Below are 15,778 nucleotides of genomic sequence, written 5' to 3'. Positions count from 1 at the left end.
GATCCTAACTCGCTTAGGAGTCACCACGTGTACGTGCCAAACAAGTCCAACGCTGGGAGTTCCAAATGGAAAAGCCTCCATGCTCACAGATGCATGACCTCGTCCATCTAATCACAAAATGGCTACACCCCGAGACACTGACAGGACAACAGATCGTAAAAAGAGTCATGATGGACTGGTATCTGCGATTGCTACTTGCATCTCTGCGCAAGTGCGTGAGCCATGCAGACCCTAAGTCCGCAGACCAGTTAGTTGAACTGGTGGAAAGGTACGTGGCGGCTGAGGAGCTGATGAGTGTGCCCCACCGAGCCCCGATAGCGCGTCAGCGAACTCCCATTGACACTGGTAAGGCTGTTCCAGGGGAGAAAGGTGCTGGGCGGTGGAATATACTCAAGACTGGGGGTGTGGAACCTGGAGACAGGCCAGCCAGGCCAGGAAGGTTCCTACCCCGTAAAAGACTAGATAATAGTGTGATTCAGTGTTTTCGATGTGGTGGTTTCGGCCATATTGCGGCTAATTGTTCACTTACCTCTGAACCTATGCAATGTGATACTGCTCATGTTAACCGCAGGATGTCTTTCTTTGCACAACCAGCCTGTACTGCTGACCAGCCAGTTGAGACAGATAAGCACATGTGTATACTCACTGTAGAAGGCAACCGAGTAGAGGCTATGTTAGATTCTGGTAGCCTGGTTACACTTATGAAAGCTGAACTGGTGAACCCTTTGAAGCGTAAGGGGAAAACTGTTGGTGTGACCTGCATACATGGGGATACCCGGTATTATGTTACTGCAGAAGTGAGAATAGAAACACCATGTGGTTCCTCGAAAGTCTCTGTGGGTTTGGTACAGGGCTTAATGTATGATGCAATCTTGGGGAGAGACTTTGCTCACTTCTTGAAGTTGTTGGAAAGCAGATTTTGCACAGAAGTAAATCACCCTGACTCATTTGAGAGGGTTATTGATGTAGTAGCAGAGTCAGAGATGTTCCCTTTTTCTAGTATGATTGGCGAACTAGAGAATGCGGAGCGTGATAGTGGCTCACCAAGTGGTGTGCCTCCCACTGAGGTGGGGAGTGTTATTGAGCCTGTGGACTGCCTGCCTGATCTTGAGGTCAGGAGAGAGGTCTTTGCCGTGGAGCAGTTGAATGACCCTACTCTGGTAAAAGCCAGGGAGAATGTCAAGTTGATCAATGGTAAGCCCATAGACCCCGATAGTCCTTTGTCATATCCTCACATGGCAGTATGTCAGGATTTGTTGTATCAGGTGACTAAGAAGGGGGAAGATATTGTGGAACAATTAATAGTTCCCAAAGCATACAGAAGAACAGTATTAGATCTGGCCCATGGTCATATAACGGCAGGTCACCTAGGGGTAGAGAAAACTACTGAACGAATTGTGCAGAGGTTTTTTTTGACCTGGGGTCCATAAAGAGGTTTCTGACTATTGTGCATCCTGCCCTGAATGTCAGTATCATGCTCCAAGGCCACATTTCAAAACTCCCCTGGTTCCGTTACCCATTATTGAGGTTCCGTTTGAAAGATTAGCTATGGATTTGGTTGGGCCATTAATGAAATCTGCCCAGGGCCATCAATATATTCTGGTGATAATGGATTATGCTACCAGGTACCAGGAAGCGATACCATTATGCAATACGTCAACCAAGACCATTGCTAGAGAATTAGTCCATGTCTTTAGCAGGTTGGGAATACCTAAGAAGATCCTGACTGACCAAGGTACCCCATTTATGTAAAAAATCATGAAGGAGTTATGCCGCCTGTTTAAAATTGACCAATTAAGAACCTCTGTGTACCATCCCCAGACCGATGGGTGAGTGGAGAGGTTTAATAAAACTTTAAAACACATGCTAAGGAAAGTAGTGGACAAAGATTGGGATTACTTGTTACCTTATTTGCTGTTGGCCATAAGAGAGGTTCCCCAATCCTCCACAGGGTTTTCCCCTTTTGATTTATTGTACGGGAGACATCCAAGGGGGTTACTTGACATTGCCAAAGAGACATGGGAGGGGCAGTCCAGTCCGTATAAAACAGTTATTGAGCATGTTTCTCAAATGCAAGAAAGAATTGCTGCTGTGGTGCCAATAGTAAGAGAGCACTTGGAACAGGCCCAACAGGCACAGCAGAGGGTATACAACCGCAATGCTTGCTTACGCAACTTTGCTCCTGGGGACAGAGTGTTGGCGTTGGTTCCCACAGTAGAAAGTAAACTTTTGGCTGAATGGCAAGGACCCATTGAAATATTAGAAAAAGTAGGGCAGGTCAATTATAAAGTTTACCAGCTGGGGAAAAGAAAGCCAGAACAGATATACCATGTAAATCTTATAAAACCCTGGAAGGATAGAACAGCACTGTCAGCTGTCCGAGCCCCTCCAGTAAACCCAGGGCCCATGGTACCCGAAGTGACAGTGGCAAAAACCCTGTCAGTCAACAGCAGGAAGTTAAGGAATTTCTGATCAGAAATAGGGTGCTGTTTTCTGACCTACCAGGGAAAACCACAGTCATCACACATGACATAATCACTGACCCAGGGGTTAAGGTTAACCTAAAGCCCTATAGGTTACCAGAAGCCCAAAGAGAATCAGTGTCGAAGGAAATTAAAAATTTTTTAGAGTTGGGTGTAATTGAAGAATCGCATTGTTAGTGGTCAAGTCCCATTGTGCTCATTTCAAAATCCGATGGGAGTGTGCGATTCTGCAATGACTTCCGGAAATTGAACAGTGTGTCAAAGTTTGATGCCTACCCTATGCCAGGGTGGACAAACTAATGGAAAGGCTGGGGACAGCCAGATATTTAACTACTCTTGACTTAACCAAAGGGTATTGGCAAGTGCCGTTAACTGAAAACGCCAAAGAAAACACAGATTTTTCTGCACCAGAGGGGTTGTTTCAAGACAAAATTTTGCCCTTTGGGCTACATGGGGCACCTGCTAGTATTCAAAGAGTGATGGATAGGATTCTAAGGCCCCATAGACAGTATGCTACTGCTTTTCTGGATGAGTACAAGCAGTGTTGGACTCCATGTATAAGGCAGGTTTGACAGCCAACCCAAAAAAGTGTTCTCTGGGGATGGAAGAAGTTAAATTTCTTGGGTACATCATTGGCAGAGGTTTGATAAAGCCACAGCTCCATAAGATTGAGGCAATCCAAAACTGGCCACGAACTCTGAATAAAAAGCAGGTGAGAGTCTTCTTAGGGATCACTGGGTATTATAGGAGGTTTATACACAATTTTGCCACCATTGCAGTCCCATTGACTGATCTTACCAAAGGCAAACACTATGTCATGGTGGAATGGGGTCCTGAAGCAGAGAAGGCTTTCCAGGAGTTAAAAATAGTGTTATGTACCCAACCAGTTCTGATGACCCCTGATTTTGACAAAGAGTTTGTTGTACAAACTGATGCATCAGATGTAGGCATCGGAGCGGTCCTGTCCCAAAGCAAAGAGGGTGAAGAACACCTGATTTTCTTCTTAAGCCGGAAATTAAATATGCATGAAAGAAACTATGCTACGGTCGAGAAAGAAGCATTGGCCATAAGTGGGCATTAGAGACTCTCAGGTACTACTTTGTGGGAAGAAAGTTCAGATTGATCACTGACCATGCCCCTCTGAAGTGGATGTCAGAAAACAAGGACAGAAATGCGAGAATAACGAGATGGTTCTTGGCATTACAAACCTTTAAATTTGTGGTAGAACATAGGCCAGGAAGCCAGCTAGCCAATGCAGATGCTTTGTCACATGTCCATTGTATGGGGGCTGCGGTTGTTCCACCCCACAGGTCAAAACAAAGGGGGGGATATGTGATAGAAGCACTGGTAAAGTGGTCAATGGCAGGTACATTTGTCCTAGGTTTTTGGCCTATGTGTTCTAAAAAACCTCAGGAGAAGTCTGTTTTGTAAGCAGACCCGAGTATTGGCTTTTGGAAAAGCCGGTCTGGGTCCTGGGGGTGTGGATGTGAGGAGAGGTAGGGCTCCATCCACAGGCCACTCCAGGTTTTGGGCCTTTCAGCCTGGTAACAGGCTCATTAGGGCTTGCAGCTGGAAATAACTAATATAAGCTAGGTTTGTTTGTGGCTGAGTGTCTCACACCTGGGACAGCAGGCAGACTAGCCTGTTCAGAGACACTTGGTTACTTTCCTTGTAAGTACTGTGCACGTGTTTTGTTGATGGTGAGGGCAATAGGCCCTACCATTATTATACCAGGGAATCTGCTGTGTAGCTAGTGCCCAGCCAGGCTAGGACTTATGTTTATGTTTTCTTTATGTTTATATTCATTTGGCACAATAAAGACTGCCACCGACCAGTTTGTATGAGAACCCCACACTTGTATCCTGTTTCTACGGCTGCTGAGTGTGTTAAGAGGGAGTCCATCTACCCCAGGAGAGGGACCCTTATCCCGACTGTGTCACATTTGGTGGAGAATGCAGGCAATCACACACTGAAGTTTGCAGCAAGAAAACATTTTCCTTTAAAATTTAAAAGGGACAGACAAGAAATTGTTAAATCCATGAAGGTGGCGTCAGCAGATGCACAGAGAGGCCAGGTTCTGCTTTCAGTCTACCCCTAAAGGCAACATGGAGGACATTGTTAAAGCCTTGTTCCAAGCTACGACAGCTCAGCAAGAAGCTACCAGAGCTCAGCAGGAAACGAACAAAATTCATCAAGAAGCTACCAAGGCTCAGCAGGAAGCTACCAGAGCTCAGCAGGAATCCACCCAGGTGCAACTATTGGCCTTGGAGGCAGCCCAGAGGCAACAACAAGTCACCATCAAGGAAACCCGCCAGGCCATAGCGGAAAACAGCCAGGCCATAAAAGAGGTGGTACAACAGCTAGTAGTCTGGTCTGGAGATGCTTCCCCTGCTCTTCTAACTAACACTCACAACATACGGGCCAGTCACTTTCTGCAAAAGATGACCCAGAGTGATGATGTGGAGGCGTATCTTACGGCCTTTGAAAGAACTGCCGAAAGAGAGAAGTGGCCTAAAAAGCAGTGGGCAAATCTTGTGGCACCCTTCCTGTCTGGAGAACAACAAAAAGCATATTATGACTTGTGCCTGATGGATGCGAAAGACTATGATAAACTAAAACGGGAGATCCTAACTCGCTTAGGAGTCACCACATGTGTACGTGCCAAACAAGTCCAACGCTGGGAGTTCCAAATGGAAAAGCCTCCATGCTCACAGATGCATGACCTCGTCCATCTAATCACAAAATGGCTACACCCCGAGACACTGACAGGACAACAGATCGTGGAAAGAGTCGTGATGGACTGGTATCTGCGATTGCTACCTGCATCTCTGCGCAAGTGAGTGAGCCATGCAGACCCTAAGTCCACAGACTAGTTAGTTGAACTGGTGGAGAGCTACGTGGCGGCTGAGGAGCTGATGAGTGTGCCCCACTGAGCCCCGATAGCGCGTCGGCGAACTCCCATTGACACTGGTAAGGCTGTTCCAGGGGAGAAAGGTGCTGGGCGGTGGACTATACTCAAGACTGGGGGTGTGGAACCTGGAGACAGGCCAGCCAGGCCAGGAAGGTTCCTACCCCATAAAAGACTAGATAATAGTGTGATTCAGTGTTTTCGATGTGGTGGTTTCGGCCATATTGCGGCTAATTGTTCACTTACCTCTGAACCTATGCAATGTGATACTGCTCATGTCAACCGCAGGATATCTTTCTTTGCACAACCAGCCTGTACTGCTGACCAGCAGGTTGAGACAGATAAGCACATGTGTATACTCACTGTAGATGGCAACAGAGTAGAGGATATGTTAGATTCTGGTAGCCTGGTTACACTTATGAAAGCTGAACTGGTGAACCCATTGAAGCATAACCTGTAATATGTGTTTTAACCTGGGGGTTAAAACACATATTACAGGAATCTGGGATACAAATACACGCCATCCCTAACTTCTCCAGTGCTTCTATCACAATATATATATATTTACATGATTGATTTCACTTGGGGTGTTTATAATTTATTTACATTTACTATGTAAATAGTGGGTGGACTACCTACCTCTCTAGGGGAACAAGTGCACTGTGATTGTGCACTTGTTCCCCTACAGCAGCCGAGGTGTTGCAGCAGACATAGCTCTCAGCCTCACAGTGACAGTCATTGTCCTGCGTGATGATGAAGTCATCATTTCGCAAGACTTTGACTGGAGAAGCTCCTCGGCAGCCTGCTGTAAGTAACAGCTAAGCTGACTGACAGACCATGGAGCTAGCAGCCGCCTGTCACTTAGCAACGCTGCTATTGATATCGGGTGTTTGTACTAACTCGGTACAAACGGTACAGCCCCAGTTTGCCGGTACAGACCGTTAAAAAATGGTACTGTACGGGCAAAATCGATATAGTTGGAGGGTCTGCTGTTATGTCTGTGAACGACATCGTTAACAGACATATCAGGTTGGTCCTGCAGCACAGTCGATTCCGATTTAAGCAGATATTCCCAGCAGGGCGTATCTATAATAGGTGGTGGGTGTGCGGAGCACACGGGCCCCTGAGTCCAGGGGGGCCCGCACCACACACCCTGTTCCTAATACTTACCTCTCCAAAGTCCCACATCAGCTGGAGAGGTGCTACACAGAACGCCTGGAAAATGGCCGCAGCGATCACTGTTTCGGCGTTCGGCGCAGTAGGGAAATCATCTGGAAAATAGCGGTCTTGCATATGCGCAGTAGTCTAGTCTATGCCCGGAGTCTACTGAACCTGTCGGTAAGCCGCAGCCGGAGAGGAGGGGGCCCGGATGGTAAGTGAACACGGGCCCCCTCCACTCTAAATATGCCCCTGGATATAGCGGGACGTTTGGCTGTGTGAACGGGCTACCCACTGTATACTAGCCGCGAGAACTGCCGACACTGACATCACAACTGGACAGGCAAATTTAAATGCTCGCCCAGTAGTGACGTCTGGACAGACAAATTGAGTGGCCGATTGATAAGCGGGTATAGTTTACCAAATTGTCGCTTAAGTGTGTAGCCAGCTTATATTGGAGAGCGTTTGTCAGGAAAATGTTAATTTGAAATCTGTGTAAAGTTTCTAGTTTTTGTAGTTGGTTGGTAAAGGATTTTTTTTTTAAATTCTGTTTTCACTTATGATTAGAGGCAATCTGCATGAAATGCCTCTTCTTTTTGGCAACCTATAATATAATGTAAAATATGTGGATCATAAAAAAAAAGTAAAAAAAAAAATAGCTTCCAAATAGGAAAGTTGAGAGGTGTGATTTACGCATTTGTGGGAGGGGGGCGTATATACTGCTGTAAAGGAAGGAAACAAGTAACAGCGCTGGGTGATCAGAACACATGGCTGTAGCAAGTTGCTAGCCTAAGCCCCCTGTGCTGGCTGAATTTAATGCTGTCTCTCCGAGTCCTTACAGCTGCTATGATCATGTGATAAGAAACTAATGAATGATTAAAAAAAGGCCGTCGCCTAAGCATGCTGGGATAGTAGCGTGATGCTGAAATGGAACTTATTTTATGTCAGTTTCCCAGAGCCATTTTGAAGAAGCCTCACTCACAGAGCTGTACTGTTTAGTATTCGGAAATATGTCTCCCGTTCTGTACTGTAGGCACATGCAGGGAAGACTATTTCCGAACCGCCGTATATACTATTTTCTCTCTTGTGTTAGAAGCTTTGAATAGGAAGGTGACTGTGGTGACAAGACGCTCAGTCAGACTATGCAGCAGTTACCAGCCCAGCAGATTAATATCGTCAGGTACGTACAGGAGAAGGTGATGGCAAAGCCGTAACTTGGTAACGCACAGGCATCATCTTCTATACCTATACCATTGTTCCCAGCTGAAACATATATAGACCATATGTCATTATTTTTAACCACTTAACTGGATAATATTTGTTTCCAAAATGCCTCCCCAATTCTTTTTTTAAATGACCAATTTATGTAAATAATAGCTGTTTAAATTCGATTCAATTATGCAGACTTGTTAATTATGTTACATTGAATTAAGGGCTAAATAGCTATTAATTACAATATTTGACCATTTTAAAAATTAACTATTTTGGGTATGTTTTTGGAAAAAATTGTTTCATACAGTTAACAAACAAAAAAACACTTTATGGTGTTATATATATATATATAATCACCAGGCAAGTGGTGATCCCTCTTATCATTTGCCTAATTTGAAAAGTACAAGGCAAGTACAGCCCCATTGCCAGCAGTGGGGACTCGGCAAAAGCCTTTGTAGTTACAGTGAAGACTAAAGCCGCATATCCACTAACAGATATTAATGAGCGATTGCACGATTACGACATTAAAGTTCGTTTTATTTTTGCATGTTTGATATACATTTAACATGCCCCAAGCGACTTAGGTACTTTTTATCTACACTGCCCTGCCATCTCATGTAATGTGTATGAATTGTGTACACCTGCACTTGTATTGCTGGCACATCTGCTCATGTTATTTGCAGGCGGAAGGAGCCAACTTGGTTTTGCCTTTTAAATTATTGCCTATTTAAATCTCCAGGCTTAATCGTAGAGAGAGCGCCAGTTCACGGAGGTTGCACTCTGTTGTATATAACCCAATAGCCGTCACCAGCAAATTGTAGATTTTTGTCTCAGGTCTCATATTTTATCCAGTATTGATAGTAACCGGTCTCATCTGTCAATAGTTGAGCAACATCATACAGAGCCATATTACGCAGCCATTTGTTATGGCATTTAAATGAGGACAGGATAATGGAAAAGCACCATCAACCATTTCCAGGTTAGTCATTGAGCTCACACATACTATATACTGATGAGGGTTACTATTCTGTTTTATTACAATTTGATAGAAGAATCATTAGGAGGACGACACATCCGTTTATTGGCTTTCTGTCTTCACTGAGTGATCCTCTTTTCTGATTAGTTTGATAAGGATGTACTAGTGTTCAGCTGTATGTCCCTGCAACTCTGCTTTCTTCTTTATTTTTTATGTTTTTATTTAATCTCTAAATTCCCACATTTATGTTCTGTTTTGCCTTCTTAATTATTTATTGCTTGTTTCCACTCATTGCTTCTTTGCTCATGGCTATGCACAGATATGGAGAGATTGTGCTGCTGCTTTTTGTACTACTGGGACTTATTACAGCTCGAGGGACAAAAATAAATTCTGTGATTGGACCCAATAATCAGGCCGTAACGAGTGTGTGTGACCAGTGACACCACCCAGGACGCAAGGCCAAAGGAGTGGCACCATCACGTCCCAGTGGCACCTGTCTCCAGGTTGTTGTCTGGAAAGGCTCCCTGCTGCCTGAAGAGGCACCTGGTGTGACCATAGCATGCGCCTGGCGCCCAGCTTTAAATTCCCGACCCCTCTTGAGGTCATGTGTTTGCGACAGAAAAGTGCGCTGCCAATAATATTCAGTATAAACAAGACCAAACATAATATTTTTGTACAGTAAGAATCATACCTGGTAAACGGGAATAAAAACAAAAACATTAATACGTCTCTTGTCCCGACTACTGCGTTTACCAGACAGAGCCTCCGGTTCTCTGGCACCAGAGCCGGCGCTAGGCATAGGCATGATAAGCAAATGCCTAGGGGCGACTCTGCATGCTAGGGGCATTTTCCATCAAGCAGGGCTGAGGGCCGGCTGAGCTCTGCCCCCCGCCGCCGGCAACTGCCGCTAGCCACTGCTCCCTCCCAGTCCCACCGACACCTACCTAGAGCCGGGAGAGCCCGCCCCGCCGGCACAGCTAACCCCCCAGCGCGCTGCCACGATCGGAGCTCTCCGATCGGGCAGCGCAGCGGATGGCCAGGCGGCGGCCGGTCATGTGACCGTCATCCGCATCCGCCCGGCCCCTTGGTCAGAATGAGCTTCTGCATAGAAGCTCATTCTGACAGTACAGGTCGGAGGAGCTAAGGTGGCCGCGGGAGGGCATGCTGCGCATGCCCAGCCGCTGCCACACCTCCCATGGGCCTTTGCGGAGCAGAGCCGTGAGCAACAACTCACGGCTCCGCCTCCATCTTGGCCCAGCCACAGCCCACAGCCACTGTACAACGGCCACTGTAACGGTCGCTGTCTGACTCAGGGTGGGACAAATAATATGAAGCACAGCTGTCAGCTATATATATATATGACGGTCACACATATATATATATATATATGTATATATATATATGTATGTGTGTAGTTCCGTAGTTGCAGGCACTCCTTTTCACAAGTATCTGGCCGTGGTGCTCACAATGGGAGACGAATAGAGAAGCAGGGCAGTGTCACTCTCCGGACTTGAAAAAAGAACCATAATGCAGGCGTCAATACATCAACGTTTCGAGTTTAATAACAACTCGTCATCAGGACATACCATCAGGACATACCTGTATGTCCTGATGACGAGTTGTTATCAAACTCGAAACGTTGATGTATTGACGCCTGCATTATGGTTCTTTTTTCAGGTCCGGAGAGTGATACTGCCCTGCTTCTCTATATGTGTGTGTGTGTATGTATGTGTGTATGTATGTGTGTATGTATGTGTATATATATATATATATATATATATATATATATATATAGTGTGTATGGACATATATATATTAGCGTGTACACATATGTATGTATGTGTGTGTGTGTGTGTGTGTGTGTGTGTGTGTGTGTATATATATATTAGGGATGTGCAGGCTCGGATAGGTTCGAGTTTGCACGTGGAGTTCGGATTTTTCCCTCCAAAAAAACGGAACTCAGAACGAGGCAAAACGTCATCTTGCATGGACGAACATCATCATTCCTGGTCTTTTGTCCAGGAATGATGATGTTCGTCCATGCAAGATGACGTTTTGCCTCGTTCTGAGTTCCGTTTTTTTGGAGGGAAAAATCCGAACTCCACGTGCAAACTCGAACCTATCCGAGCCTGCACATCCCTAATATATATATATATATATATATATATATATATATATATATATATATATATATATATATAATATAATTATAATGCAGATAGCCGGCACTCTCAACCTGCTTAATATTAACTTGCGTCCGGTGCCCTCCGTTTTACCTCTCCTAAGCAAGTGAGGGCATATGTACATCGATGAAGGCGGCACTCTCGATGACTTAACATCAATAAAAAGTTATAAACCAATATGTTATTTTTGGCGTCCACGTATAAATATGTTTGGTGGTGGGATTATATGCTAGGGGGCACCAGTCAAAAGTTTGCCTAGGGCACCAAATTGGCTAGGGCTGGCTCTGTCTGGCACCTCAGTGGCAACTGAAAGTTGATGTTTGTTCATACATTGATTCCTGGGTTATGCTACAGATGTCTCCTTGCTCATCTAGCCTCAAAACACCATGCAGCGTGACATGCCTTGCCTGAGGGAGCCATCGTGATTTTTTTTGCAGAAAATGCATCTTAGTTACAATGTGATGCGACTAGGACGCACCAGGAGACTGCTGATTAATTTCATTAAATGGAATTTGGTGTGGAAAAGAGCTGTGGAGAGATTGTGCTGCTGTGTTTGTACTATTGATGCTGATTGAGAGACTAAGTCGCTGACAGATATACAAACGTATATCCTATTAATCAGCACAGTCTCCTGGTGCGTCGTAGTCTTATCACATTGCGACTTCGACGTATTTTCAGCTAAAAAAGATGCAAAAGTGACGCCCAGTGCTAGCAGAGACTCACAGGACCAGGTACGGCAAGAGGGGCTGATTACACGACTACAGCAAAGACGAGTGAGGACACATCTGTATGTCACCTTTTGTGATGGTTAAAGAGGCACATGGTTCTCACCTTCTTTGGGTTAGAACCCAATCTGAAATGATTATAACAGACTGACCTTCTTCATGGCACTCACAGACAGAAGAGGTTTCTGTATTCAGAGATCACTTGGCTGCAAAATAGCAATTTGTACAAAGTATATTTTATCAATCTACATTTACAAGATAGTTACTATGGATAAGCTAAACTGTTAAGGTATATCTTGTTATGCAAGCAATTGTTAAAGCTGGTTTATTTGTTTTATTTTTAGGAAGCTGCTGGCTTTGCAGTTGAGAGAGAGAATTTATCTTCATCTATCAAACAGGTTACCTTCATTTGCAAACAGGTGATATAAAAAGTGCCCTATGAGCAGTTTGTGTTTGTATATCATAATATATTGTTCATAAACTACTGGGATTGGCATTGCTGCTTAACCAAAAAGGACTACGAAAGTTCACATATGACAATGCCATTGTGATATGGCTGCTGAGATCTATTATAATCTACAGAAAATAAATATCCCATGCAACATGGCTTGCAAATGTTCATTACACTTTTATGCCCTCACATGCATTTTTTTTCGTCTGTCTGCAAACTATTTTATAACCTTTTTATCTATATAATAAACATGAAATCCTGTCTTTCTGTCCTTTATGCACAGCCAGAGTTTTGGACCTAGCTCCACCAAATTTGGCAGGGTAGTGCAGATTGACCAGGATTAGGTTTTTGCCTAGGTTTGAACTTTGTCAGGGCCACACAATTCCTAAAATGGGGACACTCTTAAATTATACAAGTTCCAGGGCTGGCTTCAGTGGAAATTGGCAGTCTGCCAAAAACCTGCGTGAAAGCTACAAAAGTATCCTTTTAATCTCAAGGCGCACATCCACTACCCGACTAAACAGAGCGATTGAACGATAATGACATCGTTATGGTTTAATCACTCATTAATCTGGCAGAAATTGGGCATGCAAATGTCGGAAACGACCAGAGATGCGTTTGCACCAGCTGGTCATTTCCGACATCAATAATCACCCGAACATACCGGTCAATCTGCCGATAACGACAGATTGGCCATGTTCGGGAATGATGGAGGGTGCCTACACTGAACGACTGATCGTTCAGTGTAGGCACTGCAGGGGATGGGGAGCAACGGTACAATTACGATGTTGTAATCTTTTCCTAGTCGGCATGTGGATGTGCGCCATCACAGTCTGAACAAGTGTCAAACTTTGACTCATGTAAGTTAATATTAAATCCAGAGTTAAGCCTAGTACACACTAGGGATGGGAATCATTTGATTGATGTTTCATTGGAAACCTTGATCAGATGGTTCAATGCTCGACCTGTAACCATGCAATGGTGAGGATGCAATGATTCCTCACCATTGCTAGATTTCTCCCCAGATGGTTTCCAATTTTTATTTTTGTTATTTTTTTTAACTGTGTGGCTTCTGGCAGCTGCAGCTACTGTGTGTGTGATGCTGACACTTCATTACACAGTTTACTCACACTGCTGTGTTTGTGCATGCTGCTGTGGGTAGTGGCTGTCAGTGAAAGACACTCTTGTCAGCCAATCAGCAGCTATGGGTATATATAAAGAAAGTCCTCAGGAAAATAATGTAGCAAAATAAAAAACCTGCAGCCACAAATAGATGCTACTTACCCCACTCTAAATAGAGAAGATACCAACCCAGTGAGTGACCGCTGGGACCATGAGGCACAGACAGCGAGGTGCTCAAAAATGTCAAACCGCAGTCTCCAAGCAAACACCAGCGGTGGCAAGTGCGCTGTCGTCTGGTAACCACCGGCATGGTCATGGTGCTAGATGCCTGCGCCCCGGCAGCACAAGTACCCTTTTAATGCCAATGTTTCAGGGGGACTGCTTGTAGTATGCTGCCTAAGAAGTACCAGGTCTTTACAGATCTTCTAAAGGAGTTTTGTATTTTTTTTTTTTTTTTTAACTGCTTGACTGTATATACTGTAAACCTCCATCAAATAAACATAGCTATGATTTCAGAAGTTTATTAGTGCATTATATGTTTAAGTAGGTAGTTTGCATAAAATAATAGAAACATTGTATAACATCGATGTTCCAGAACCAATGTTTAGGACTAAACAATGTTTTGTATTCAATGTTAAAAACATCGGTACTTCCAATGTTTTCTTTCAATGTCCCAACCCTAGTACACACTAGACGACTTGCAAACGATGCAGTGTCGTCAACGATTTCCCTTGAACTCCCGGACAAAACGATCTAGTGCATACACACTGTGCAATCAAACAAACGACCAAACAATATATCTTGCATCGTTTGGTGGTTAGATCGTTAACTATATAATGTAACCATATTGCCTGGTCGTTCGATAGTGCATACACACTGCACGATCTGAGAAGAATCGATAACGAGATTGACAGATCTTCCTGCATGTAGAGAAGATCTAAAGATGCTATGGGAGCGAGCATGGGGGGTCATTCAGACGCGCTCGCGAGCAGCAGTACGCTCGCAAGCGGGTCGATGTTCCCCACTGCGCATGCGCACGACAGAGGGAGCTCCGTCGTGCGCATGCGTGAGACCCGGGCAGCGACAGGCTTTCCATCGCTCCGGGTCTCGCACCAAAGGGGGCGTGCTGTCGATGTTGATTGACAGCACGCCCCCCTTTGGTGGGCGTGCCGGGGCGTGCCTGCCAGACGGAGGCGTTCCCATGGGAACGCCTACCGTCTGAAGCCGGCCCCACTGACATCACTAGTGATGTCAGTGGGAGTGATTTTGGCTCTGATAGAGCCAAAATCACTCCAGGGCTTGTGGCAGGGAGACCCTACCGCAGGGTCTCTGTCGCAAGTCCGATGGTCGCGATGGTCAAGACCATCGCGACCATCTTTTTGGCAGCTCGCATATGCTGTGGGTGGTCACCCACAGCTATACGAGCGGCCAGGAGGCCGCTCCATTTTCATGGAGGAGGGCCCTGATTCAGAGCGAGCGCTCTGGTCAGAGCGTCCAGCTCTGAATCAGGCCCATAGTGCGTACATACTTGACTATTTGAACGATTTGCCATATCAATGCGTCGAAGCGCCCATATCGTTCAAAATATCGTCTAGTGTATAGGAGCCTTTAGTCCTTTTTAAAGAAACCGTATAGATTTGTCAGCCCTCTGTGTTTGCATGCAAGGGCGTAACTAGAACTTTGTATGCCACATAGCAAGATCTTAAAAGGGTCCCTCCCCAGAGGTTAAAAAAAACACATACATATGCTCCCACACAGAACCCATTCAGGTTATGCCACACAGAGCCCATTCAGGTTATGCCACACAGTAGTACCTCTTATACTCATTGTTACGAAGTAGTAGTGCCCCTTATACATTATACCATACAGTAATGCCCCTTACACTACACAGCAATGCCCCTTACACATTATACCACACAGTAATGCCCTTTACAGATTATGCCACATAGTAGTATTGCCCCATATAACACATTATTCCACACAATAATAGTGACCATTACACATTATGCCACACAGTAATGCCCATTACAAATTGTCCCCCTTCCAGCAACTCACCTCTCCGTGTCCCTCCAGCAGCCTCTTGCCTCCCCCTGTGTGCCATCAGCAGCCAGCAGGTGTGGATTTGGTGCTGGGTCGCCAGCTAATTACAGCTGGCGCAGCGGCAGACATGGACAGACAGCAACGGCAATTTGAATCTGGCGCCGGTCACGAGCCAATCTGAGCTCACAGACCGGCAGCCAATCAGGTGCCGCCACTGCTGTTTGGCTGCCGGTCCGCAAACTCTGATTGCCTCATGACGGTCAGTGCTGTGTCTCCATGTCTGCCGGCACCAAATCAACACCGCTGCCACACGGGCCCCCTTTCTACGGCCCTGACTGGTTCGGCCCACCACCTGTGTGTCACTGGGTGAAGGGGAGCGAAGGACCACAAAGGCAGTGCGGGCACCATAACAGCCAAGCCCTTGCACCCACGGTAGTTACGCCACTGTTTGCATTCATGTTAGCAATAATGTGGTCCTTTCCAGGATCAATGGAATGGGGTTATAGGTGAGGACAATGTA

At 45.4% G+C, this 15,778-nt stretch overlaps 1 protein-coding gene across 3 annotated transcripts in view; it reads left to right on the top strand.

The window, feature by feature from the left end:
- Positions 1 to 7,442: 7,442 nt before the first annotated feature.
- The window catches only part of GLRX2 (glutaredoxin 2), a 45,955-nt gene continuing 37,619 nt past the window's right edge, over positions 7,443 to 15,778 (top strand). The window contains exons 1-3 of one of the 3 annotated variants that reach the window (XM_088453886.1): positions 7,449 to 7,729; positions 8,646 to 8,740; positions 11,990 to 12,064. Coding sequence is in view for 1 of the 3 variants with exons in the window: in XM_088453885.1 (XP_088310011.1) it covers positions 7,692 to 7,729; positions 11,990 to 12,064 (113 nt within the window). In the remaining 2 variants the exon portion in view is untranslated. Of the gene's footprint in view, positions 7,730 to 8,645; positions 8,741 to 11,989; positions 12,065 to 15,778 lie in introns of all 3 variants that reach the window. The other 2 variants (XR_015871945.1, XM_088453885.1) reach the window with 2 other exon arrangements.

The sequence above is a fragment of the Taudactylus pleione genome, unplaced genomic scaffold, assembly GCF_031769625.1.
Source record: "Taudactylus pleione unplaced genomic scaffold, aTauple2 ptg000602l, whole genome shotgun sequence".
Taxonomy (NCBI): Eukaryota; Metazoa; Chordata; class Amphibia; order Anura; family Myobatrachidae; genus Taudactylus; species Taudactylus pleione.
This window is presented reverse-complemented; position numbering and strand designations above follow the sequence as displayed.